At 48.3% G+C, this 27,476-nt stretch overlaps 1 protein-coding gene across 1 annotated transcript in view; it reads left to right on the forward strand.

Moving 5' to 3' along the window:
- Window positions 1-22,973, forward strand: part of Hadh (hydroxyacyl-CoA dehydrogenase) — a 42,337-nt gene extending 19,364 nt beyond the window's left edge. The window contains exons 2-8 of the mRNA XM_032897309.1: window positions 2,046-2,174; window positions 6,146-6,303; window positions 9,541-9,667; window positions 13,591-13,680; window positions 15,242-15,314; window positions 20,824-20,940; window positions 22,154-22,973. Coding sequence (XP_032753200.1) covers window positions 2,046-2,174; window positions 6,146-6,303; window positions 9,541-9,667; window positions 13,591-13,680; window positions 15,242-15,314; window positions 20,824-20,940; window positions 22,154-22,272 — 813 coding nt within the window. The 3' untranslated portion in view covers window positions 22,273-22,973. The remainder of the gene's footprint in view (window positions 1-2,045; window positions 2,175-6,145; window positions 6,304-9,540; window positions 9,668-13,590; window positions 13,681-15,241; window positions 15,315-20,823; window positions 20,941-22,153) is intronic.
- The last annotated feature ends 4,503 nt before the right edge of the window (window positions 22,974-27,476 follow it).

A 27,476-nucleotide genomic window follows, 5' to 3' on the forward strand; every position in this document is an offset into this window, starting at 1 on the left:
AATATGGGTTAGGACCCATGGGGGTAAGAGTCCAGGAGTCCTGTTTGGCCACCTCAAGGGGTGATCTAGAGCAGAAGTCAAGAGAAACTGTGTGAGAATCATTTGTTTCCTTCCAATGCCATATGGATTGTATGATCAAGGAGCCAAAAGCAAAAGATTCAAGACAGCACCTTTATGTCCCTGCGATTTTGGGTCATGAGGCTCTATTGGTGGCTGTCACTCCTGGCTGTCAAGTTGATGTCTCACAACTGTCAAACACAGAGCAGGTCAGTTCCCTGTCTGGCCCTATCAGGACCTTGAGATTTATTCATTTCTGTTAAAGTTTCTCCACTAGCCCTCCCCCCATGTGGTTTGGTAATTCTCTGGGAGGGCCCACATACGGTCATCTGCATGGTGACAACTGCTGTAACGGTGTAAAGTACAAGCAGTGGAGGGGAAGGACAGCTGGGGTGTGCCAGGTGCCAGGCAAGAGCTGGCAAGGGTCTTCCCTGTCCCCTCATAGCCACACTGGATCTGTGCAGCTCCCTCAGCAGCAAGACGTTACAAACTGTGTAAAAGTTGTCTCTAGATGCTCTAGCTAGAGACTTGGCGTCCAGGAGTTTTACTGAGGGATGACCGTGATGTCATCTGATACCCACACATTCCAACATTGCACTGTCTCTCGAGAGCCTGCAGCAGTGGAAGCTGCTCCAGAAAACGGTGAGAACTCACTCCAAACCCATGTTCCCGGGGTCAGCCCTGGGTCAGCTTTGTGAGCAGCCTTCCTAAAGGCAGAAGGCCTGGGTCTGCGATAGCCAGTCCTTTCTGTGCTGTTTCTAAAGTTGCTCTGCCTGGGCACCTCGAACTTACTGAATTGGAGACTCAGATTTGTGCATGATTTGTCTTGGCTTGATGGAGAAACGCTGGCCTGGGTCCTCGGGTGTTCTGCTTGGGAAAATGGTTTGGCCTTATGCTGACAACTGAGGTCACTGTGTGTGTCTCCATTTTATCAAGATGACTTGTCCTTCTTGCCCCATCCGCCTGATCTGCCTGTCAGTTTGCCTATCTCAGCAGCTTTTCCATTCTTTGTTTCCCAGATACAGGGGTGCTGAAGCTGCCCGCAGGCCGGGCAGGCTCTGACCTGTACCACCGCGTGGGAGAAGCCCTAGGTGTAGTTGTCAGTTTAAGCCTGCATTTCGACATTTCAAACTTGACCTGGCATTGGAAATTTTGCTTCGGGATTTGAACCTGTTTGCCTACGTTGTTCATCCGTCTCGATCTCATTCTCTCTGTGTTTTCTACTTTGAGGTTTAGCCGCTTAGCTTCGAGAATCTTCCATGATAAGAGGGTTTTTCACCTTTTAGGTACTTCTTGGGCAGATCTGTAGCTAGCCTGCCCTCCTCCACACCTCCAGTGCCCACCTGTCCTAAAACAGTGGCTTCCTGGGGCCTCTCATCAGTGCTGGCTGTCACATCATGTCCATAGTACGCCGGGTGTGTCCTGCTCCTGCCTTGAATTGAATCACGTTTGCGTGTAGGCGACTCAATAGTAGATTTTTTTTTCCCCAACAAACTCCTTGTTCTGTAGTCCCTGTTGGAACTTTAGGCGAAAGTGGTTGACTTGACCCTAACAGTGGATAAACCAGGTTGGTGGTTTGTGAACTTGGGACACAGCTTCCCTCAAGAGGGCCTCAGGGACTTCACCCATGAGGAGTGAAATGGAGAAAGCAGGAAATGTGGAATCCCCCTGAAACTGCTTAATTGTTATAGACTCTGCTCTTTGTTAAGTTTTGTCATTAAATAGCTCTTGGGGACAAGATATTCGCTGGCTTGGTGATTAGAATTTTAAGTTTCGTCTAGTTCTGCTTTAAGGGCCACCAAAAGAGGCATGTTACGTGAAAATTTGTTGTGTGATTTAGGACCGTCTCGGGCATGAAGTATGTGTCTGATACTGACTGATACATATGTTCATGAGCTATTTTGAGTGGGATAGTAGTTGAAGCCATGTTGAATATGAAACTGATTCTTTTCCTTTTTTCTTAAAAAAAAATTTTTTTTTAAATCTAGGTAGCTGCAGCAACTGGCCATACAGTAGTGTTGGTGGACCAAACAGAAGACATCCTGGCAAAATCCAAGAAGGGAATTGAAGAGAGCCTAAAGAGAATGGCAAAGAAGAAGTTCACAGAAAACCCTAAGGTAAGTCCTTATCAGTCAGTCCTCTGATGGCTCCTCCTCTGTGTGTGCCTAAGCACAAGTGCCTGCATGCATGCGTGCGTGCGTGCGTGGCTTCACCCTATTGTGTGCTTGTGTCTAATTGCTTGTGTCAAACTCATGACTGTTTCTACAAGTGGTTCTCAACCTTCCTAATGCTGTGGCCCTTAATCCAGGCGTTATATTTATATGGGTAGAGTCATGTTGGGGTGACCCCTCGATCACAAAATTACTTTTGATGCTATTTCATAACTGTGATTTGGCTACTGTTGTGAATCATAATGGAAGTATCTGAGATGCAGGATATTGGATGTCGGTGCCCCATGCCCGCACGGTACTGAGAATCGGGCGAAAAGCCTGCGGGATTAAAGAAACACACACACACAGGTTATTCGTGTCAAGCCAGGAGAGGAAGAGAGAGACTCCTGTAGCTTTATTCACCACTTATATACCCAAGTTCCCCAGGTAGAAAGTATCTGGGAAGCACAGTGGGAAACTCTGGCTCGTGACTTCGGTAACAAAAGACTGACTAAAAGACCTGAATAAACTAGGGAAATATTCTGGAAGACCAGCCTAAATCTTTTTTTTTTTTTTTTTTTTTGTTCTTTTTTTTTTTTTTTTCGGAGGGGACCGAAAGGGCCTTGCGCTTCCTAGGTAAGCGCCACACCGCTGAGCTAAATCCCCAGAGAAGCCTAAATCTTAAAGACAAAGACTGAGAAGACAAAAGGCAGGAAAGAACTGACCACCACCCAGGTGTGTGGTACCAAGCCAGACTGCTCCTTTGTTAGGAACAAAAGGCTTCCACATGCATCAGCAGGGCTCAGCAGGGGTCAAACCCTGCAAGAGACCCAGAAGGGTCTTGTTCGGGCTGAAAGCATTCCATGATTGTAATCTTGTGCCGTAAATTCATGGGAGAGGCTTTTGTCCAACAATCTCAAGACTTTATGGCAGTCATCTTAACTCTGGCCATACAGTCACAAAGCGGCCAGGCCCAAATCCAATACGGCTCCCTACAATTGGACATGCGACCCCTGTAAAAGGGTCATTTGACACACCCCGAGGGGTCACGACCCACAGGTTGAGAACCGCTGTTTAGACCAATGTAACTTGCCACTGAACACTCTATCTGGGGCTGCTAGAAAGCAGGAGTCAACAATTTTGCTGTTGGGAAGGTTCTAATGTTAGAAGGTTTGTGTAGCCCTTACATAGTTCAAGAGAACCACTCCATGATGGTGGGGAAGAATAGCGGTGGATGGAGAAGGCAGGACAGCAGGACAGTCTATGGTCACCTGGCCCACAGTCAAGGAGCAGAGAGCCACAGAAGCTCATACTTAGCTTTCTTTCGTTCTTTTTTTAAAAAAGATTTATTTATTTACTTTATGTGAATACACTGTAGCTGCCTTCAGACACACCAGAAGAGGGCATCGGATCTCATTACAGATGGTCGTGAGCCACCATGTGGTTGCTGGGAATTGAACTCAGGACCTCTGGAAGAGCAGTCAGTGCTGAGCCATCTCTCTAGCCCCTTAGCTTGCTTTCTTATTTTATTATTTAGTAAGGGATCGTAGACCAAGGAAGGGTGCCACCCATGAAGATGGGTCTTTCCAGCTCTCTTAACCTAATCTAGGCTTGCCTCCTAAGTGAGGTTGGCAAGACAAGCTTCAGAGTTAGCATACAAAGAAATGGATTTCACAATGACATTTTCATACTCGGACATCATTTCTCCAACCCACCGCCTCCTCTTTCAGTTCCCTACCACCTCTCAAATAGCACTTCCTTCTGCTTTGTTACCACGTGTGTTCCATTACTCTTTTCCTGCCCACCCCCTAAGGTCCACCCCTCCTGCAGTGCTCTCTCTAATACACACACACACACACACACACACACACACACACACACACACACACACACACACCACACACACACACACACACACACACCACACACACACACACACACACACACACACACACATCCCACACACATCCCACACACACACACACACACCACACACATACCACACATACACACACACCACACACATACACACACCCCACACACACCACATACACACACACACACACACACACCACACACACACACCCACATACACACACACACACACACACACACACACCACATACATACACACACACACACACACACACATACACACACACACATACATACATACACACACATACACATACACACACACACATACACACAGAAAGAGAGAGAGACAGAGACAGAGAAACAGAGACAGAGAGAGTTGATTTATATCTTGAGTTCACATATGAGAGAAAACATGACATTTAGTTTTCTGAGTCTGGCTTATTTCACTTAACATAATGATCCCAGTTGTAGACATTTTCCTCCGAGTGTAATGATTTCATGTTTGTTCATGGGTGATGGAAATTCTGCTGTGTGTCTGTACACCATGTTTTCCCTTCTCCGTTCATCTGCTGATGGGCATTTAGACTGAATGCACCTGGTAGCTACTGTGAGTAATGCAGTGATAAATGTGACTATGCAAGGACCTCTGTGACATGTTCGCTTCGAGCCCTTCCTTGTAGTTCTGTATTCAGTATTTGTGAGGAACCTCCACACCGCCTTCAGCGCTATGTAATGGTCCCCCTTCCCCACAACCTTGTCATTTGTTTTCTTGATGGTGGCCATTCTGTCTGGGCCGGGATAGACTGTTAAAACCATTTAAAAAGAAACATTTATTGGCAATTTTTCTGGCTTTTGAAAGCTGACATTCATTAACCCTTTTATTGATAGGATGACTTTTGCTGTTTTACTTGGGACATGGACAGTAGAGTATGTAATTGCATGAGGGGGTCCCAGCCAGAGTCAGACTGGGAAGCCATCCCTGAGAAGAGATAAGAGACCCTGGCACAACTCCGTGCAGACTGACTTTGTCAACCTGGATCAGGCTCTGCGAGTAATGCCAGGTGGTTCATTGTCAGCATATTTAAAACACAGGACAAGATTTCTACCCAACCATCAGCCCAACACCAGATGCACAATAAAACTTAAGTTGGACCACAGACAAACTCCCTCACAAAGTCCATGTGACCACGTGGGTGGGCTCTATAGCTAAAAGGCCTAGATCTAGTGTGGTCACTGACTGATAGCATAGAGGTCAGCAGGCCATAAAGTATGTGTGACATCTCCCCTAAGGGTGGGTGACAGTCTAGGGAGGGAAGAGTCTGGAATAATCGTTCCGGAGAATTTGGGTGAGGTCTGCTTCTACAGATAGGGGGAAAGGTCACCAGGTCATTAACAAAATCCATTCTCAGCCTTCTGGATGGAAGGCAGGTATTTGATGTTATCTCCTCCACTGAGGAGACACCCCTGGCTGCGTGATTAACATTCCTGCTTCTCTTGGTGTTTCTCTGTGGTAAGGACCTTCAACAATTGCCTTGTGGTTTTCATTTTGGTCTGTATTCTATATAAACTTAAGATTTGCCATTTTAGCCGCTCAGTGTTTTATTAGCGTGCATGACGAGTTATACATTCCATTATGATGTTTTTATACACAGACACAGTGCAAATTTATCCAATTTGCTCCATTACACTCTCTTACCTCCTCTTCCAGCACTTTTAAATTCTGTGGCATTGGTTATATCTGTATATGTAATATTCTAATGTTGTTTACGATTTGGGGCAGAAACTGTATTTATTCATTAAGCAATAACTATTCATTGTGGCAGTAAACAAATGGTAATTACTATCGGGTATGTCCACAAGCTAACCTTTGCCCTGGTGCCTAGAAACAAGTGTTGCTCTTGTCTCTCCACAGGGAAGTTGGGAGTTTTCCTGTCAGTCCCCAGTGACTTCTGTTGGGTCTGGGTGTGTTGGTCTCTTGGACCTCCCTCCTATCTCTGCAGGACCTGTCCCCTGGCCTGCAGGGCCCACTGAACATTCTCTTCTCCTTCTTGTCTGCCCAGGCTGCGGATGAGTTTGTGGAGAAGACCCTGAGCTCCCTTTCAACCAGCACTGATGCCGCGTCCGTGGTGCACAGCACAGACCTGGTAGTGGAGGCCATTGTGGAGAACCTGAAGTTGAAGAATGAGCTATTCCAGAGGCTGGACAAGTTCGCTGCAGAGTACATAACTGAATTTTTTTGGTTGGATTCTGAAAGTTCTTCTCTGGCTCTTCAGCTCCCCTTCCTGACAGTAGGCCTGCCTCCCTGCTACCCAACGCCTCTGTCTTAGTTAGGGCTTCTATTGTAGGGAAGAGACACCGTGACCGTGACAAATCTTATAAAGGGAAAGTTTCATTGGGGCTGGCTTCCAGTTTAGAGGGTTAGTCCATTCTTGTCATGGTGAGAGGCACGGTGGCACACAAGCCTGTGGTACTGCAGAGGTACCTGAGTTCTATGTCAGGATCTTCAGACAGTGAGAAGGGAAGCCACTAGGCCTGGCTTGAGCATTTGAAACCGTCGACACACTTCTTCCTCTGAGGCCACACCTCCGATAGTCCACTCTCTGTGAGTGTACAGGGGCTGTTTTCATTCAAACCTCTGCTGTTCAGGATCCTGTGAGGGGGCTGGCCAAGAACAAAGGAGACCTCAGGCAGTGATAGCAGAGTGAGAACACAGTGGAGGCAGCTTCCATGAGACAGCTCATTTAATGTGGGGAACAAAAGTTACTTAATCCTTCGGGGAGTGGGCAGCCGGTTGTGGGGTGAGTCTACATCATTGGCCTGGGCCAAAACGCAGGGCCATTTACCTGAGGAAGAATTCCAGGTGCTGCTGGACATGACCTTATAAGGCAAGAAGAAGTTTAACCTGGCTACTGGGCTATGTGACCTCCTCCAGGGGGCAAACCTGAGGGCACAGGGCTATGTGCCCTGGATACACACAGGCCTGACAGAGGGGAGGAGTGATCCTACCCCTGCCAGTCTCAGGATGAGCTTCCCAGGGTTTGGACACACCTCAGCCCCACTCTTGCTCTGGGCCGGCTCACCACAGCTCCATGGCTCCCTAGACCCACAAACCTCCATAACTTCTTTGCAGAAGATCTACTGGATTTCCACCCCTGATCCTTGTCCACGTGAGGGGTATAATTGCCCATGGTTAAATGGAAGATCTGTGCAGTGTCACAGGGCAGCTACTGCGGGACACAGGGAAATTCTTAAATAAATGTCTGGTAGGAGTTCAGTGTGGACTGGACAGAATAGTTTGATTGAAGGCAAAGCAACTTTTGTGCCTTTTTTTAAAAAAACACTTCTCTGTTTTCAATTTTATCTGAGTTTAACTGCAACCCCCTTGAGGGCATTCAGTGACCACTGAATCTCCACCAGGCTTCCGGGAGCAGATATTAGGAAAGACAGCCACATCGGGTTATGGAGGTGTTGTCGGGCTTGTAAGAGTGTATGTTGATAACACTGCAGGGTCACAGTCTAGGGCTCCCTGTTAATGTTTGACTCTGCTTTTGGCACTTAGGACGACTGGCCAGTTAACTGATGTGTGCTTACGTCTACATGATGTGTCTATGACCCCTGGTCCACTTGGCCACACTGCTTGGTTAGATCTGAATGGAGTAAAGTTACAAGCAAAAGTAATTCTTAGGGAAGCACTGGTTAAAGGAAATGCTTGCACATCAGCTACGGCTATAAATCCTCAAGTGTGTGTCCTGGTGACTGGGAGGCCCTGCGACCTTCTTGCCCCCTGTACAGCATGTCCCTTGGTCATGTGCATTTAGTGCTTCAGAAATAGGACAAAGAGGACACCTCTGGTGCTGGGGTTTGTCTCTCAAGTCAGCACAGAGAGCAAGGCAATCAAACTAGAGCCAGTCTACAAAAGGTTGGCCCTCACTGTTCGCCTTAAACAGTTTGGCCTTGGTGTGAGGTCACCTAGGGACAGTGGTCAGTGTGACACCCCCCCCCACACACACACCCAGTGTCAGCGGAGGGTAATGAGAGGATGGGGGCAGGGCAATCAGGAGGCTAGGCCAGCACTGCCACTTTTTCTCAGTCTGACTTTGGGGTGTCCTAAGGTTTACAACCTGTGATTTAAGGGTCTTTTTTTTCTTTTTTTTTTTTTTTTTTTTTTTTCCGGAGCTGGGGACCGAACCCAGGGCCTTGTGCTTGCTAGGCAAGCACTCTACCGCTGAGCTAAATCCCCAACCCCAGATTTAAGGGTCTTGAGGTAGAACATTTTGAAGATGTTCCCAGTTGCTACCTTGGATTTTTAAAAAAGCCTGCCCCTTGAGAAAAGTCGATCTGCTAGTGCTGTGAAAGCGACCTTCATCCCTTACCTTCCTGCCCACTTAGTCTATACACACTCACAAAGACCTCTTCTGTATAGTCCAACTCACAATCCTCCTGCCTCAGCAGGAGGCGTACATGCATGTGGACACTCTGAGGCTTCTCTCCTTTCCACATTACTGATTTCTTTTTGCCCCAGCTGGTCTCCTCCCTCCTGCCCCCACTTTGGTCAGGAACCCCATAGAGAACATGGTCAGAAAGGGCCACTGCCCTTGGGTACTAGGACCACATCCATCTGTGCTTAAGGGCCGCCTGCTGATGTGTTAGTTATCCACAAGGTGGCGCTGTAGGAACGGGATTTGCCTTGGTGCCTTTGGCAGCCTCTTTTTATTCCAGTCTAACAAATTAAATTTTGAGAAGAAAGGAATTGGATTTGGTCTCTGTCAGTATGAGATTTGTACGTTGATAAGTTAGGGTTCTATACACATAAAATAAGACAAGTGCGTTTTCAGGATAGCCTGTAAGCAGAGGTCTGTGAACCCGTGTCATGTGTGTGTATGCACTCTCCCTTCCCAGGTTGTCTGTGTGACTAAACTTCCCTTTTGGCCATGTTCAAAGCCCCGTGTTTGCATTTCCATTCTCGCCCAATGACCAAGGTTAAGCTTTGCACTAGAGGGGGAACTGCCCCGTGCTCCTGAGGGCTCGGCTGTTTTCTCTGAGAATTGTTTACAGTTCCGAGTGTCCGATCACTTCATTGTGCTGCGTCTGGTAGTCTCCCCGCTAACAGCTACCGTCTCCTTCCTCTGCATATTGTGAAAATTAACTAATATGTGTAGATGAGAGAACTTTAGCTTTAAAATTTGGGAGCTCCCAATGATCGTGCTTTGGGAGCTGGTAACTTAAAATGTGGAGATTTAGATAAAAACGCAATCGCTTGATTTCAGCCTCTCCTGTAGTGCCCTGACTGACTTCCTCAGGGGGCTGGAGGGTGTGGTGGGGAGTGGTGTTTGTGCTTCTCAGCAGATCTGCAGCGTGTAGCCACCTCATGCACTGGAATGACACAGGGCTATGGTGCTGACCGTGGGCCCACGTGGGACTCATTCTGGTTCTCTACTGTTCCTTCTCTCCACAGACACACCATCTTTGCCAGCAACACGTCTTCTTTGCAGATCACAAACATAGCCAATGCCACCACCAGACAAGACCGATTTGCTGGCCTCCACTTTTTCAATCCTGTCCCCATGATGAAGCTTGTGGAGGTCAGTGGGCACCTGGTCCTTATGTGGTATGAAACAGGAACTTGGAAGGTCGATACAAAAAAACCTTTGTGTTTCTGTTGTGGCAATTGTCAGGAAAGAAAGAAAGAAAAGGCAGCTTATATCTACTTTGTTTCTTTATGTGCCTGTCTTTGTCAGTGACTTGCTTGTGTTGGGGCCAATGGCAGTGCTGACAGGGACGTCAGACGGGGAGGGACACAGGGTCACTGACGTGAGAGAAGGGGAGACCCACGCACCTGCATGCCGTCTTGCTGAGGTCGGCTTGCTGCATGCTGGAGACGCAGTTCTTCCCTGACATGGTGTTCTAGCTCGTCTGTCCCTCCTGGTGTGAATTTGGTCCCCGCGCAGCAATCCTTTACTACCGTCCCAGTGAGGCACAGCTCCATGCTGTGATCAGAGCTCTTCAAAGCAGCTTCCTGGAGCCTTGAGCCTGTGGTGGTCAGACCCTGAAGGTGACAGGGCTTGCCAACCTTCCTGTTCAGACTGCTTTTGCTCACTTGCTGGGAAACTTAGTTGAGGGAGATGGAGTCAGGACAGACAGTTTGCACTGGACATGTGGCGGCTTGCCCTTTATAGGGGTTAATTAGAGGGTCTCTGGGAGCGACTGCTATTAAAGCAGCATTTGGTCTGAGGTTGTGGAGTTATTGCTGTGCAAAGTGTGGGGGACGCTGCCCTGTGGAGCCAGGCAGACTCTGGCTGGGGCCTCTCTGGGGGTTGTTTATGGCTGCCTTCTCTGCTAGCTCTTTGCCTTCTGTCTCCCGCACTGCAGATCCCCACCATAAACACATTTTATCAGTTCTGGCTGCTTCATATCCACTTTTTTCTTACCACTCTCTCTGCAGTGGGATTTTCCCGTCCTGTGACCTTGTTCCTCTGGCCTTCCTGGCTGTTATTGAAGGAGTAGGAAATAGGCTGGAGAGATGGCTCAGTGGTTGGGAGCACTGACTGCTCTTCTGAAAGACCCCTGTTCAATTCCCACCATGCACATGACAGTCGACTGTCACTCTAGTCCCAAGGGATGTTACAGTGTCTTTGGCCTGTGTGGGCCAGGCATACGGGCAGGCAAAACACCGGTATACATAAATCCGATATTTATAAAGGAAGTGGACAGTGAAAGGAAGAGCCTTGGGAGGTAGAAGATGCAATTTGCCCTTATGCAGAGAGCATCGAAGGGGAGAGGTGTCCATTCAGCACTTAGTCTGCTAATGGTCGGACTTAGTTCTAGGTTACGGACGCTCGCGTCCTGCACATCGTACTCACTCTGTAGAGTTACTGAGGAGAGCCAGAATCGTTTCAACTTCGTCTTCCGGAGAAATGCAGTGTATTGGTGAATAGATAATGCTTACCAGTTGTTAGCATGTTCTAGAAAATACTCCATGAAAGTGTTCGATTCTATTATTCATAGATTTTAATTAACTTTATTCTTTCTCTGAGAATTTCATATTGTGAGTTTTGATCCACAATCCCAACCCCCCCACGGCCCCTTCCAGGTCCAGCCTCCCCGCCCCTGTTTCCTGTCCTCCCAATCTTGTATCCTCCTTTTAGTAAATGAAACCCATCAAGAGCATATACTCTTAAGTGTGTGGCTTCCCACTGGACCATAACTGACTTACCAGGGGCTGCACCTCTAAAGAAAACCCACTTCCTAGCTCACAGTAGCCATCAGGTGCCATTATTCCCTCAGCTAGGGCTGGGACTTCCTACCCAGCTTCCCCACCCCATGCTACCCCCCCTCCCCGAGTCCAGGCTGGTTTTGTTTCGTTTTGCACTCTTGGTGCTGAGCACAAAAATGAATGGGACAGTGAACCACAGAGTCCTTCCCCTCCCTGGGGTTGACACTTGCATCAGGGCTGTAGATTATCTGTCACGTGCTGTCCTTTGTTGAATGGAAGAATTCTTATGCATCTGTCCTGTTTATAAAACTCTCGAACCTCAGACACTGATTCCTTTAAGCCCACAACTTCCCTTAAAGATCCAAGGCTGTGGCTCTGACGCAGGCCGTTCCAGGCTCCCCCAGAGGAGTTTGAAGATCTCTGTTCATAGGGGGGTTTGGTCCATTCTGTGCAGCTGGTCTTTGCTATCTTCTGGGTTCTTCTTTTTCCCATTCTTTGTTCCCTCTGCCCCTGTTTCACCCCCTATTACTAGGTAGGATAGAGGGAAGAGACCCCTGAATCTAAGTCTGTCTTTCCTTTTCTTTCTCCTTTTGAGCACGACTACTGACAAACCACAACCGACCCTCCTGAACGACCACCAACCACCCACACCTCTCAGGGCCCTAGCATCTTTACAGCCTCTGAAGAGTTCCCAGATTTCGGAATGTCACACAGTCGAAGAAACCATCCGTAGCTGGCAAAACCATGCCTTGACTAGAGCATGAAGCAAATCATAGTCACCTGCTGCAGTCAGTCAGAAGATGCCCCATGTTCCCATACCTGGGATTAAAATGAAAATACTTTCTCATAGACACACACACACACACACACACACACACACACACACACACACACACAACACACACACACACTATTCCTGTGGTTTTTAGAGAAATCAAAATTTCAAAATGCTCACTATGGTTCTGTCCTCTTCCTATTTATCTCTTGGGTCTGTTTCCGGTCCCACCTACCTGCTCCCAGCAACGGTGCACCCCAGGCCCTGCTGCACTGTGGGTTCTCCTTTGCTTTTCATGTTTTTCCTTTCCTCCCCACACAGACCTAGCTTGTCTTCTTACAGGGGAGATTTCTCAGTTCCTCATTTCACAGAAGGGATGGAGACACTGGTGAGGGGCCGAAAGGCACTCAGTCTCCTCATTATGACTTCAGTCGATTTCCATTACCAACGTTTAAAATCTTTGTGTGCCTGCGTGGTGTGTGTAATTCACCCCGGGCTCTCTGTGTCGCCAAATCCAGTTTCCGACAAGTCTTCGAGATGGACAATTCGGGGGCTGTGCTTGGTGCCACCTTTTCTAGATTCCAGTGCATGCACTGAAGGGAAGGTCAGGTGGGCTGTCGGCAGTCCCAACTGCCTGGATCCTGCTGGTAAAAATGAAGGTTTTCCTCTCCAAGGAACCTGCTCTGAGGTGCCTTGAGGGGTCTGAGAGCTGGGGCATCTGTGTGCAAGCAAGTGTCACGGTGAGATGGGTACTCAACTAGGAACCCAGATGGCTGTGACTTAGGCACATCACCCCTAATCTGCAGCAGAGGTGGGCTCCATGCACAGAACCTTAAGAGTAGCCCCCCATCGCCCCTAACCTTCTCCAAGATTAACACACACACACACACACACACACACACACACACACACACTGCACCAGTTTCCACCCTACAGCAATTTTTTAAGTTATTTATTTTATATGAGTACACCGTAGCTGTCTTCAGACACACCAGAAAAGGGCATCAGATCCCATTACAGATGGTTGTGAGCCACCACGTGGTTGCTGGGACTTGAACTCAGGACCCCTGTAAGAGCAGTCAGTGCCCTTAACCATTGAGCCATCTCTCCAGCCCCCCCCAACCCCCAGTCTGTCTTTACTCGGCTCCGTGATGTAGACAGAGTGGTTTTAATGTCACTTCAATTTCAAGAAACATGCCCAATGTCCCAAGCCAAGAAGGGCAGTGAGTGGTTCAGCTGGGATTTGACTCTAAGACACCTGGTGCACTGACACATCTGGAAGACTCCCTTACCCCCGCCCAGCAACACGTACTTGAGTTTTAACACTGGGTTTGTGTAATCTGCAGACTCCGGGGTCTTGCATGGACTCTTGGGTTAATACTTTGCTGCTGGCTTGAGACTCCTACTGCGCTAAAACTAAAGGCAGTTTTTGTGTAGAGCCTTTGATTCGGTGTCCTTAAAGCATTCTACTGCTTCTCTGTCCCCTCCAGTCATGGTCTCTTGCTTTGCATTTCCAGGTCATTAAAACACCAATGACCAGCCAGAAGACATTTGAATCTCTGGTCGACTTTTGTAAAACCTTAGGGAAGCATCCTGTTTCCTGCAAGGTAAAGCGTGGGTAATGTTTATGTCTGTTTTCCGTTACTATAGTAAAATACCTGAGGCAGGGTAACTGTGAAGGTGGGGCGGGTGAAGTGTTTCTTGTCTTGCAACTCAAGAGCTTCCAGGGCAGGATGCCAGCATCCATTGAGCTCTAGAGAAAAGTGTCCTCTAATAAACACATCAACGGTAATGCTACTATGTATCTTCAAGTAATAAACTACAGAGTTGGGCATGCCCTGCAGCAAACATTTGGAAACACTGTAGATCTCCTTCCTATATCTGAAACATACAACATGCGGGACAGCCCTAGGATGGCTGTGAATTGAGCTTTCTCCTGTCACTGGTACAGATGCCCTCTGTCCCTAACAGGGACATTGTGACACAGCTTATAGCTATATCTCCTGTCTGACACAGAAGCATTTCTGATCCTTGTTCTTTGTGTCTGCACAATTATCTGGAAATCCCTCCTCAAAAACTTGAAGCACTCAGTCAGACAGGCTCCCAGAAGGCCTCAGGATCTCACACACAGAGGTTCTTCCATTCTCTGAGGAGACCATCTTGGCCCTAAAGTTGCTACTCGCTGCTCTGGTGAAAGAACAGGTCCAGGAGAGCCCCAACTTTGTGCACTTCAACCCCCCACCCCCACCCCAGCCACTACCTTCTTACGTTGATGTGAAATACGATTACTATTTTCTACCTTAATAGACAGTCGGTAGGAGAGCACACGTGTAAAACCCCACTGCTATGACTAAAGTAAAATATTCGGGTGATGTAAAAGAACAGAACAAAACTAGGCGGGTGGCTGTTGTTGTTGTTGTTGTTGTTACTGTTATTGTTGTTGTTGTTGTTATTGTTTTAAAGAAGACTACCTTCCTGACTAGTGGACTAAGCACATGAGTCAGCTCTCTTTAGCTACAGGACCCTGTAGTGCCAGATGGCTCATTCAGAGATCTAGTAAAACTACACTTTGGTTTTTGCTTGGTTTTGTTTGTTTTGTTTGTTTTGGAGATTCAGTATAATACTGAGTTCAGACTTAGGAGTATTGAAGAAAGCAAACACATGACATCAACCACGATGGTGAGATAGTGTGGCCAAAGAAGACGACGGTGACTTATTTGTCAAACTCTGACAGTGCAGTGTCTGTGAGAGCAGAAAGGCTGTGAGGTCAGGCTAGAACGGCTGGCATCTGTACCCCGTGGAGACAGCGGCAGGGGTGCTGAAGTGAAGGGTCATTTGGACCCTGTTGCCATGGTGGCCAGTTTGTTTTGCATGCAGTTGGGTCAGCTCTGAGATACACTGAGATATCCCAGGGGTGGCTCGGGGGAACCTGGGCAGTGCTGCTGCTTGGATGGGGGCCTAGGACTGGGTCGACTCCTGAAAGGGAAGTGGAGGGCAGGAAAGTGAAGGATGCCTTACAAGACAGAGGAAGGAACTTCACAGCACATTGCAAACATGTGGATGAGAGAAGTCTGGCAGTGGAATCCAGGGTGAGAGGAAGTGGCCCATAGGGAACAAAAGGTCAAGCTTAACGAAAAGTCACTTGTCTTTTTCTCTCCCCTGCATCAGGACACTCCTGGATTTATCGTGAACCGTCTCTTGGTGCCATACCTCATAGAAGCTATCCGGCTGCATGAGCGAGGTACCTGTCCTAGGCCAGATGAGGGCCTGCAGCTCTCGGGCTGTGCATGCGCAGGGGGATGGGTGGGTTTTACAGAGCCCGGGAAGGGGGTTCAGCCTTCTAGCTCTGCAGGACTAAGCTCAGCTTGGCCCTGGACTTAGGACCTTTGTCACTGGGTCCCCAGGGTCCCAGGGTCCCTATGAGACTCTGTGGTAGTCCAGGCTGCAGTAACTTCGTCAATGGAGCAGATCTCCACCCCGACCCTCTGCTTTTCGTTGAAAGTTTACTGTGTGTATGTGGAGGGGTGGGGGTGACGTTGTGGGTGGGAGTGGGGATTGATGGGGAGGTGACCCACTGCTGAGAGTGTGCACTGCTCTTCCACAGGGCCCAAGATTGCTTCCCAGATCCCAGCATTCATGTTAGGCAGCTCATACCTACCTGTAACTCCAGCCCCGGGGCACCTGAAACCCTCTTCTCAGCTTATGCACACACACATGCATGATGCATGACACACACACACACACACACACACACACACACCAAATAGTAAGAATGTACTGCTTTCAAAATAGATAGTAATGGAAAAAATAACCAGGAGATGGGAAATGAATGGATGAATGGCGAGGCTAATACTGTAAAGGCGTTGTCCTAATAGAAAAAAATTAGGATGCACTGTTTTATACCTCATGATCTGAAATGTGCTCCTTCTCTTAAAAAAAAGTATTTGTGTGTGTATGTGTATATACGTGCCCGTGTGTGCATGTGCATGTGTGCATGCATGTGTATATGTATGGGGGCATGTGTGTGCATGTGCACATATGTGTGTGTATGTGTGCATGTGCATTTGTGTGTGAGTGGTGTTGTGTGGGTGCATGGTGTTGTGTATGTGCATGTGTGTGTATGTGTGTATGTGCGTGTATGTGCAATGTGTGTATGTGTGTGCATGTGTATGTGTACATGTTCATGTGTGTGTGTCTTGTACACGCCTGCATATCATGTCATGATGATGACATGGTATGATGATCACAGCTTCATGGGTCAGTTCTCGCCCACCTTCATGCATGTTTTGAGGTCTCCAGGCTTGCACGGTACATGCTCTTACCTGCTGAGCCTCTGCCTGGCCCTACAGTGTCCCCTTCTAAGGTTGACAAAGAATGACTCTGCCTGCTGTAGAAGCAGAAGCCCCAGGATGTGGTCCACAGTGAGGACAGATGTGTGTTCTCCCTGCCCGTCTCTGAGGGGAGAGTGTGGTGTCTACTCTGAAGGCAAATATGTTGCAGGGACCTGGCAAATGCAATTGCTGCCGTTGATGTGAGAGGCTTCGAGTACAAACTCTCAAGGATGCCATTTTCCAAACAGAGCATTTACACTGCCTCTTCCCAGTAGATGAAAGCACGTTTGCCTCATCCAAACTGGCTTTAAATATTAAACTGGCCTCCGTGCTTTATGGAAGCAGTCGCCTTCGTTTACTCCAAGATCGAATCAACACTTCTCTGTTTATCTTCAACAAACGCGCCTGATTACACCTCAGAGAAAGTCTGTGGTGTGTCGGCCTACCTTGAAAACCATTTGGGTTCTCTCCCTCCCTCCTCCTTCCCACCCCTTCACCCCTCCTCCCCCCTCCCATTAATGTAATGTTTCAGAATGTAGCAAACTCCGTGGTGGTTTTCTCCCTGAAACGCCCTGTCCTTTGATACCGCTCCTGTGCCAAGCATCTGGTGGGAAGTTGAAAGCCATTTTCTTCATGCCCATTGCCCCTCGGGATTACTACGCACTTTCTGTGTTGCCTCAGAGAAGGCAGGACCTGGCTCAGGGCATGCTTTCAGTTTGCTCTTGCTGTTTGGCTGGGTGGCCTGTCACTGCTGGCCCTGTGGCCTTTCTCGTTTTAGCTTTCTGGACCCTGTGTCAGAACGTCTGTCTGTCCCGGGGTTGCTAAGTGTCATGCAGGTATGTTAGCAGCATCTTGCACTGTGGGCTGAACTCTTTGCCCCTTGGTATTCAGTTGGCCGCCTCTGAGGAGTGCTTAGACGGGAGCCCACTCTGGGCTCTGCATTTCCACTGCAGCCTTTAGATGCCCCCGCTGTTGGTTGCCAGCCTTTGAGCCTCCCTGTCAGTACCCTCCTCCTACCAGGCCACCACACTGAGGCTCTGCCACACGGAAACCTTAGTTACCTTATACTTTCTCAAGTCCGCCTCCTACGGGATGCTTGCTGAGAAAGCCTACATTGCCCAGAAAGTGGAGGAGACACTGCTCCTGGTTTCTGTCCTTGTTCTCTGCCGGGGCCTGGCTTCTGTTGGTGCTCTGGCTTTGTGTCCTAGCTCCTTCGGGGAGAGTTTTTCTGTCGCACGCTATTGATGCACTCTGTGTGTGTGTCTGTCTGTCTGTCTGTCTGTCCCTACTGGTTGGTAAATGCTGTTTTGATGGTAGGGCCTGTAGAAGGATGTCTGGGAGTCTGTTTGGGCAAGGGTTCAGAGAGCTGAGCAGCTGCCAATGTACCCTGGGTACCCACTACACCTCTCGCACAGACCCTGTGTAGAAAGAGTCATGGAGGATCACTATTTCTGACCTCTGACAGCCTCCTGCGGTAGGCCTTCACTATGCCTTTCCCAGCTGTGTGCTGTCCCCAGACTGGTGAAGGCCTGGTGGGTACGGTGAAGTCCCAGCTCTGAGGGCAGAGTGGCGTAGGCTTGGGAAGATGCTGTCCTTGTTATCTGCTCTCTCAGCTCTGGAAGCATAGCAAGGGCGTGCGGTTAGCTCTTGGGAAGGTTGTGCTGTAGTAGCCTGGGATGTCATGGACTTACCTTCTAGTCACTGTGGGGTGTCCTAGGCGCATACAGAGCGTCCACCGCCAATCTCCCTGCCTTGCCCTGGCTGCAGAGAAATACAGCAGGTCTCCAGGAGCTTGTATACAAGCCATGGCTGGGAACTCTTCCACCTCACCCTCAGGCTCTGCCATCGCCTCTGCATACATCATTCCATAGCCCTACTTGCTGTCCCTGAGGCCTAAACTGGGCATAATCTGTCATTGCTCTCTCCGGTAGCTCTCCCTAGGGCTGTTTGCTTCCCTTCTCTATGGCACGACACATCTGACTTCTCCAGATGTCTTCTTTCCTGGGGCATGGTCAGAGTCCTCATCTTCATGTCCCCAACGGATCACTCTGGAGTGGGGCTTCGGCCATCTGTCAAGCAAGGAGTTTCTGGCAGGCTTCCTCTCCTTGCTGGTCCTTGGAGCTGGGGCTTCTGCTTGTAATGTTGGGACTGGCCGGCAGGTGGCGCCAGAGAGCCAGAAAAAGGAGTCAATCATGGAGGCAGGCCCCTGGTCTCAGGCTCTAGCCCCTGAGGAAGCTTTGCCTCACCGTCCTCAGTAAAGTTAAGGGCCACATACTCAGGGGAGCTAGAGAGAGTGAAGCGGAGCTTTGTGTGGCTTTTTTTTTTCATGGAGGAACAAGGGCCACCAGCTCAGACTCCTGGGCACTAAGGAGCATCTCTCTTGGCCGGCATCTTGTATATATTGCTTTTCTGTCTTTTTCTCTTTGCCTATTTACTCTGATTTAGAACTGTGCTGACTTTGTATATGACTACTGTTTTTAAAAAAATACTTTGTACTGATCAGTAATTTTGGAAACCCAGTAATAACCCTCAAGTGAGGGTCTGAATTGGGAATTATAATCTTGCCTTTGCCTTTGACTATGGTTTTGATTAAATGGCTTTAAGTCAAGTTAGAGGCTGTTAGATTTTTGTCCCCGGGGTGTGTGCATTCTTTTGAGAGGACACTGCCTGTTTAAATATGAGCTGGCAGTAAGACTCTGACAACTGTGGAGACACACAGGGATGATGGGTGTCCTGGCTCCCAGGCCTCGCCGCTACTGTTCCGCGGACTGCAGGGTGTAAGTAAGAGGGTGGGGGAGAGGTTCTGATTGGAGCCATCTGAACCTAGAGGAAGCCTAGAGGAAGGAAGAGGCTGAGGCCTGAAGATGTAGAAGGCTTACTGTTCTAAGCCCAGGCCGTGGCATGTAGGAAGCAGTCCTGGGGCAGGAGCCTGTCAAGGGTGTTACCTCTGGCATCTGGAGGCAGCTTTAGCACCACGTGTCTCCTCATCCTGAACAACGCATGTGCGAGCTGTGGAGTCAGAGCCCTGCCTGTCCTACCGCGTACCTTCTCGTGTCCTCTGCGCATGTGCGGTAGTGTCTGTCTGCGGTGCCCTTCCAGCTCCTTTGATATTCCCTTCACTCTTCAGAGCCTGGGCCTCCGGGGCAGCGGGGTGAGCCGGTGAAGTCTGAGTGGGTCGGTTCATCTTTGCCTGTACATCGTGAACCGGTTTAATGCTGCATCATGTGCTCCTCCTCCTCCCGTTACGTCACCGGTAGCTTGACCACTTTGCCCTTGTCTCATCGCGAGTGTCTAGCGCACGGTACCTGATAGATATAACTCAGTGGCAGAACACTTGCTCAGCATGCTTGTGACCCTGGGTTTGATGCCCCTACCCTGCTGGGGACTTAGGAGAGAGAATGGGTGTGCGAGACCACCTGGTGAGGTTCATACGTGTGACTATTTTTACCTTCTTACTACCTAAAATTCAAAGTGTGATTTCTTAGAGACCTCTAGTTCTAATTTCTTAAAGATTGATTGATTGATTGATTTATAGTGTCTCTTAGAATGACAGGAAGGAGCTGGACATTGCAGATGAACACTTAAACACTTCTACCAACTTAACGTGATTTTGAAAACGACTCCCAGTAAGGCACAGCAAGTGGAACATGGTGGCTCTATCTGTTTGAGCTGTCGCTTAAGCTTTGCCTTAACTGTGTGACACAGGCCCAGTAGAATGTTCCTTTGTAAAACAGGAAATTAAAAATATACATATGCAACAAACAGAAACCTAAACATATATGAGTTTGTATGTGTGCATGCATGTATGTGTACATGTGTGCATGTGTGTATGTGCTTATGTTTATTGTATATGTGCATGTGTATACATGTGTACATGTGAGTGTATATGTATATATTTGTATGTGTGCATATGTGTATATATTTGTATGTGTGCATATGTGTATATGTGCTTATATTTGTGTGTGAATGTGTATGTGTACATGTGAGTGTATATGTATATATTTGTATGTGTGCATATGTGTATATGTTTGTGTGTATATACATATGTGTGTGAGATAGTATATAGTTATGAAGCCCATTTATAATGGAAACTCTCTAGTATTAAATGACATTTCTGTGGAGGACTCTAGACTCGGGAAATCAGAAACTGTTAGGGAGGCAGTGCTCCTGGGGCCAGGCTGCTCACCCCATGAACTGGGCATCAGGCTCCAGAAGCTTCCTCAATTGTTGGGGTTGACTTGGAAAGCTTATGGCCAGTGTAGCGTGTGATCTGAGACAGAATCTTACCCACCAGGAACATGGACTTTTAGACATTTTCTGAATGTGCGTGTCTATAAAATCCTGGTGATTCTAGCAGTAACTTAGGGATGGGGAGACCTGGAGAACGGTGGTGGAGCCTCGGGGCCCTTGTCTCTGCAGGCGATGCGTCTAAGGAAGACATCGACACCGCAATGAAGCTGGGAGCCGGGTATCCCATGGGTCCCTTTGAGCTTCTTGACTATGTTGGACTGGATACTACAAAGTTCATCTTAGACGGTAGGTTTTAAATCCTTCTCTTAGTTCTTCCCACTAGGTTGAATTGGCGTCTTAAAACTATAAGTTGTAATATCAGTTAAGAAACAATTCCATGAATCTTAAGACTTTTCAAAATCCTGCCTTACGCAGTCCATCTTTTGTTACTGTGACCAAATGCCTGAGGCAGGATACTTTATAAAGGAAAAAAAAAAAAAAGAGTTGTGCATCTCTCGGTTCTGATAGCTAGAGATGCTCCAAATGACAAGATGATGCTCCTGGCTTTGTCACAGCATGGCAGAGAGGCAAAGAAGAAAAACAGCCAGATACAGAGGTTCTTAGGTGTGGGTATGGGATGCCCCTGGTTTGCAACTGTCTGCCCTCTCAAAAGTAATCTAGTCACTAGATTTAACCCACCCCTGAGAAATCACAAGTCCACTTGTGTGGGTAGAGCTTCCTGAGTACCTTTCCAGGCACTAACTCTTGAAGAAGGATCCACTCTTTCCTACACTGCTACACTGAGAATCCAGATTTCAGCACAACAGCCTTTGGGGGACAAAGCAAGTCCGGCCATAGCTGGTGGCCAGAGAGTCACACTAGTGGGTGGTCAAGATGGCTACTGTTGCTTGGCAGGGCATCTGTTTTGAACCTTTTATTTGGATCCAGCTATGGACCTATAGGTGTTTCTAGCATAACTTGGGTTATACTAGAAAGTCAGGACATTGACGGCAGTACGCTGTGTCATACCATCACTGCTATCAGACTTTTCAGATATTGTTTTTTAAGCCTGGTGGTTTGGAAGACAGCACCAAAATGATTATTAAGCTGGAATTCTGGAGTCAAATATATTGTACCACTCTAGCATTTCACCAAAAACCTTTACATGTTGGGGAGGAAAAGGGTTTTAGTTGACTTAGGGAAATTTGAAATTATATGAGGCTGCAAAAATACCTTTGGGAACAACCCAGGACTTAGCATGGATCTGGTTTGTTTTCTATTTTGCTCTCGGGCCTTTGCCTTGGTTTGCAGGACGTCCTGAGTAGCAAGGAGCCCTTCAGTGGAGCTAGGCTCCTAGCAGCACAGGCAGATGGTGCCACGCCCGCTGTAGGGTCAGCATTGACTGTACCCGTGAAGTTCGCCTTGTGTGTCTGCCATGATGGCCTGCGTGGGTTCTGTGCCCCAGGTACATCCTGAAAACGTTAAAACTGAAGTGAACCTATGTCCTTCCTCTTGACAGGGTGGCACGAAATGGATCCGGAGAACCCCTTATTTCAGCCCAGTCCTTCCATGAATAATCTGGTGGCCCAGAAGAAGCTGGGCAAAAAGACCGGAGAAGGATTTTACAAATACAAATGATCCCCCCGCCTCGGCAGCATCTCCAGCCAGCCACTGGACAAGGACAAGCACGCTCTGCACTGTTGTTTCCAGGCTCGCCGTGGGCTGCTCAGTGGGCCCTCCCTTGCAGTCTCTCTGACGTAATCTCTTGGCTAGTTGCGGTAATGGGGTTCTTCCACTGAGATCTAATTCTCTAGTTTAGTCTGTTCTCTGTGAATTTTTCTGAGAAGCAGTATACCCTGGGTGCCTTGGAGCAAACATCTTTTTCTCTGGACCTTGCCACTTTTTGTAAGAAGCAATCATTAGATGCATTCACTCAGGTCTCCTGAAGATGAGTATGCCGTGTTTATCAGCATTGAACCCCAGGGGCAGGCACCATCGTGCCTACAGATGCACCTGAGAGGCCTTGCATGCCTGGGAACATTTGTAGCCCGCAGCCTCGAGCCTTAGCCTACATTCTGGGTGTGACAGAAAATGTTCCGTCTTTCTTTACTCCTCATCAGGACAGGACTCCTGGAGTTTTGGGCAAGTACCTGTGAGCTTGGTTCTTGGGGAAAGGCCCATCTTCGTGGCCGTTCAGATCTTAACCGTCGCTGTCTGTCTCTCTCATTTCTTCAGGAGAAATCAGTGCTACAAAGTGCCTCTGAGCTGACTCTACTAAAATGCAGTCTTTTAATCTGTAAACATTGGGATGGGAATAAATAAACGTATACGACTTAAAATCACAGAATGCTGAAGTAATTATAACCATGGGCCCGTCTTCTCTGACCTCTGGCTGGTACTGAAGCCAGGACACAGGGGGGGGGGGCATGTGTGTGAGACCGGTCTGTGTCCGGCCCTTCCACGTTTCTTACCAGTAAAATAGTAATAGGAGCACAAAGAGCGGTTTTTTAAGAACATCTGTTTCTTCTTTGCCACAAAGCCAAATAACGTAACCTAAGATTCTTTTAATCATTGGGTTGACAGAGTGTCTTCCATGATAGAATGTGGAGCTGGAAAGACATCTGAAGCCCTGAGGTCCAGTGGCTTCGTTAGCAGAGAGCTTAAGGGGTGTGTCCAAGGTCAGCAGGTATTTAGTGGCAGGTTCCGGATTAGATCTGGATTTTTTTTTTTTTTTTTTGATGATAAAGACTAGAGAATGGATCTGAAGAGGTCAAATCTCAGCTTTCAGATAGTTCGTCCCCACAACCGGTACTCGTTACCGTAGGTCGTAGTTTTATCAGGATATTTTTGGTTTTCTTTTTGCTATGCTGTGAGTGCTAGTGTGAGAACTTATTAATCTCTAATGCTTTGAGGGTGTGACAGAGCGAGAAAGCGCACACCTGTATGCACTTCTGCCTCAGCAGCACACCAGAGCCTGGCTGATGATAGACTTACTTAGGGCCTGATCCCCTGAGGGAGCCTGCCCCACTGTTTCTAGGTCACCTGTGGCCTCACAGCTCTGCTTTTTCTCAGGCTACCTCTTAACCTTTGCTGTGACCCCTGGCCCACAGGCTTCAGTTTGTCACCCTCTAACCAGAGTCTACAGAGGATGTGGGCACTCATCCTGAAAATGACCAAGCTCTCTCTTAACCACTAAGTTTCAGGAAAGAGAGAGCGTTCAGTAGTGCAACCGTCGGCTCCCAGGGTGGGGAGAGACAGAGCACTGTTTCTGGAAGGACTTTTAAATGCACTCTGATCCCGCCAGATGCTCGGCCAAACTCCTTTGCCATTGTATGATATCTTCCTCCTGCATTCTGTTCTGGGGGACTGGCCAGGCGGGATCTGGAACCTTCTCTTTTCGAATGAGCACTTGGGGAGTAGTCTCTTGGGCCCTTCCATGGCTCTGCGTGAAAATCAAACCTTAGTAGGACTCCCATCCCTGAGCTTTCTTCCTCACTTTTGGTCACCCTTGTTGAGGGAAAGTCTGGTTCTCAGCTTCTAAAGATGCCTCCTAATGGTGGTATGAATCTTTTATAGCATTTGAAAGTCAATACCAGGTTTTAGGTAAAAACAAAACAAGACAAAAAAACAAACAACCAAACAACCAAACGAACAACCAAATCATGCTCCTTCCACAACCCCTCCGTGACATTAATTCCTCTGACAGAAGTGAAAATTTCAAAGGAAATCCTTTGGTTATTTTGCAAACATGTTACAGAACAAAACCCATGGTCTTTTAAATGTCCATAAGATTTATTGTTATTGTTAATAGCAGCAGATGAAGGGGAAACATTGTTTAACTTGCTGACACCCGGTCTGAGGTCTGTTTCTAGGGAACTGTTGACCGATGTAGGAGAAGGTCACAGGGAAGCAGGTGTTGACCCTGAGAAAGGCTGGGTTTAGCCAAGTGTGGGGTGGCACAGGCCTGGGATCCCTGGACTTGGGAGGTGGACACAGGATGATTGTGGGTTCAAGACTGACGTGGGCCATCCTATATCCTACAAAGCCACTCGAAAACCTTTTATGAAGGGATTCGTCACTGAATTCTACCAGGTGTTTAGCTTGGCTAAGGTCAGCTTCCAGGAACTCATTTGAGATTGGACTGTTTGCCCCTAAGAAAGTTAAACCGGTGTGTGAGCGATGGCTTACACAACCGCACACGCTGCTGGTGCTCGCTCTTGGTGAGTTAAGCTGCTCCTATGCACGACATGGACTTTCGTCTTGTCCCACCTTAATTTTAATCCCCTTAGCATTTCTACCTAAGTAACCAAACCTACTAAGAATACAAGGTGTGGCTTTAATTCCACGGGGGAAACGTTCTTGCTGACAAGCATTGGGGGAACATGAATAGTAATCTAAAAATACTTGCACGATGGCATCATTGCTGTGGTCCCTCTTACCTCCCCACCTGGAGACAGAGCCTCATGTGTCCCGAGCTGGTCTCAACTCGATATGGGGCCCGAGATAACCTTGAAACTTGATCCTACTGCCTCCCTACCCCTTTGAGTACTGGGAACCGAACCCAGGACAAACTGTGTGCCTCTCAAGCCGTAGCCTCAACCTTGTGACCATACTCTGAAAAACCCCATTTGATTGTGTCCTTTTTTTTTTTTTTTTTAATAATGTGGTCATCACGATCACAGGTTTTTTCTTTTTTCATCCGTTTTGTCACCTTTTCTTTGTTACCCTGCTGAGATGACAAAGCAAGGTTTCACCCCTGAAGGTGGACCGCTTGTCTGTGGCACCGATGCTGGGGTTTCTTTCCACCCACCAGTTGTAGCTGTTGGAGGATGGCCAGTTCTCTTCATGCCCTGGGTTTTGAAAGGACCCAGAGAAGTTGTGGTCTTCGGCACCCCAGCTTTGCCTGAGTAAACCACCCCCCATGCTTTGCCTGAGTAACCCGGAGGGGTTCTCGTCTCGTTACCTGGTAAGGTGGACACGGTGTTGGAACCTTTCCGTGGGGATGCTAATGATCAGAACTCCAAGGACGATGCACGTCCTACAGAGCACAGAGAGACCCACTGGAGAGGAAGCCATGGGGTTACCACAGTCCTGAATACTTTAAACCTAGGGAATGAGCTACTGGACCTCCTGGCTCCTGCATTTCCACAGCTACCGGGGAAGGGCCAGAGAAAGGAGGAGTGGCTGTCATTTAGGCTTACATAGCCCTCGTGATTTAAGACCGCAGGGGAAAGGTTGCATGTGTGCAAATGGGATACTACACGAACTTTGCCCTACTGTGTTGTGGTTTTATTTATTTAAGTTTTCCCACGTCTTTTCTGTGTGTGAGTGGTTTTGCCGACACGCATCTCTGCTTTGCTTGCGGGCTGTGCCTTCAGAGGCAGGAAGAGGGCGTCATTACCCTGTATCTGGATTTATAGGTACTTGGGACCCACAGTGCAAGAACCACCAGTGCTCTTAACCACTGAGAGTCTCTCCTTGTCCCCAGACACGCGCTGTATTTTCAGATAACACTGGATGAGCTGTTAAGGATTTCATGGGGGCAGAACTGTAGGTGTGAGTCTCCAGGAGGCTACATAAACACGAGAGGGAAAGCAGGATTGCCCACACTAACTAAGGCTGATGTTGACTTATAGTTCAGGGGAATTTGACACCGAAACTGCTTGAAATAGAAGTCTATATGTAGAAGGGAAAACCCCTAGGTCAGAGTGCTGCTTCAGGCCTTTGGGGTCCTCGGAGACTGTGGGGTCCGGATGCAGTCTCCAGGTCTTGGTAAGATGCCTCAACCTCATTTTTGTAGGTGCCTATGCTGGAACGTTCTGCCAGTCATGTCCTGTTCTCGGGTGAACGGGCATTATGGGAAAACCTCCAGGAACTGCCTTTGCTGGCCTCACAGAAACAGCCGTTGACTCAGAATTACCAGGTGGAGATTCTGAGACAAAATAAAACCGAGAGAAAACCTAGAACACTGAATTTTCTACGTGGGGAGTTGTGGGTGAATGAACTCTCCTGCCTCCTCTGGGATCAATCAGTTCTGAGAGCCCTCAGCCCCCCTCTTAAAGCTGTAGAGAGGTAGGCTGAGAGGCTCTTCCCTCTACCCAGAGACGTACAATAGGACCAAAGAAGACAGGAGAGAAGCTGTTGCCCAGGGCCACGGTCTCTGCTGCAGGCAGAGCCTTTAGGGTTTACGAACACCTACTTCCTTGGAAGGCGGGCTGCTCTTCCTCATGGGGCCTCATGGCGGATCTTTGAAGTTATGTCTGTGAGAATCACAGGCCTAAGGGAAGGTTGTCAATACTTAACAACTTTTGGGTTACTTGTTTTTGAGATGAGGTCTTTCTGTGTAGCCCTGGCTGTTCTCAATCCCACTATGTAGATGAGGCTAGCCCACTTTGGGCAGGCTGCTTGCCTTTGCCCCCTGAGCTGCTGAGATGGCTGTGTGCCGGCACACGGCTGTATGCACTTTCTTAAGTCTTGGGTGGGCACAATTATGTTGGGGATGGTTTTGCAGGAAGAGCGATGCCTGGCGCCCTTGTATTAGAATCAGAAGGATTCCAAACGCGGAGGTCTGAGGGGGCAACGGCTCACGGATGTGATCTGTAATTAGCAGCTTCCTCCTCTTCTAAGACTCTATGTATCCCACCATTTCTGGTTAACTCTTGACATTCCACATCTCTACTGGCTGAAGACCTCATCATCCAGTCTGAGATGCTAGTCTATCAAGGGAATGGGGGGAGGAAGGTGGGAAAGGGGGGGGAGGAAGGAGAGATAGAGATAGAGAGGGGGCTGGGAGGGAGAGAGGGAGAGGGCTCTGTGGTTTAAGCACATGTATTACAGAGGAT

Source organism: Rattus rattus, chromosome 3 (assembly GCF_011064425.1).
Source record: "Rattus rattus isolate New Zealand chromosome 3, Rrattus_CSIRO_v1, whole genome shotgun sequence".
NCBI lineage: Eukaryota > Metazoa > Chordata > Mammalia > Rodentia > Muridae > Rattus > Rattus rattus.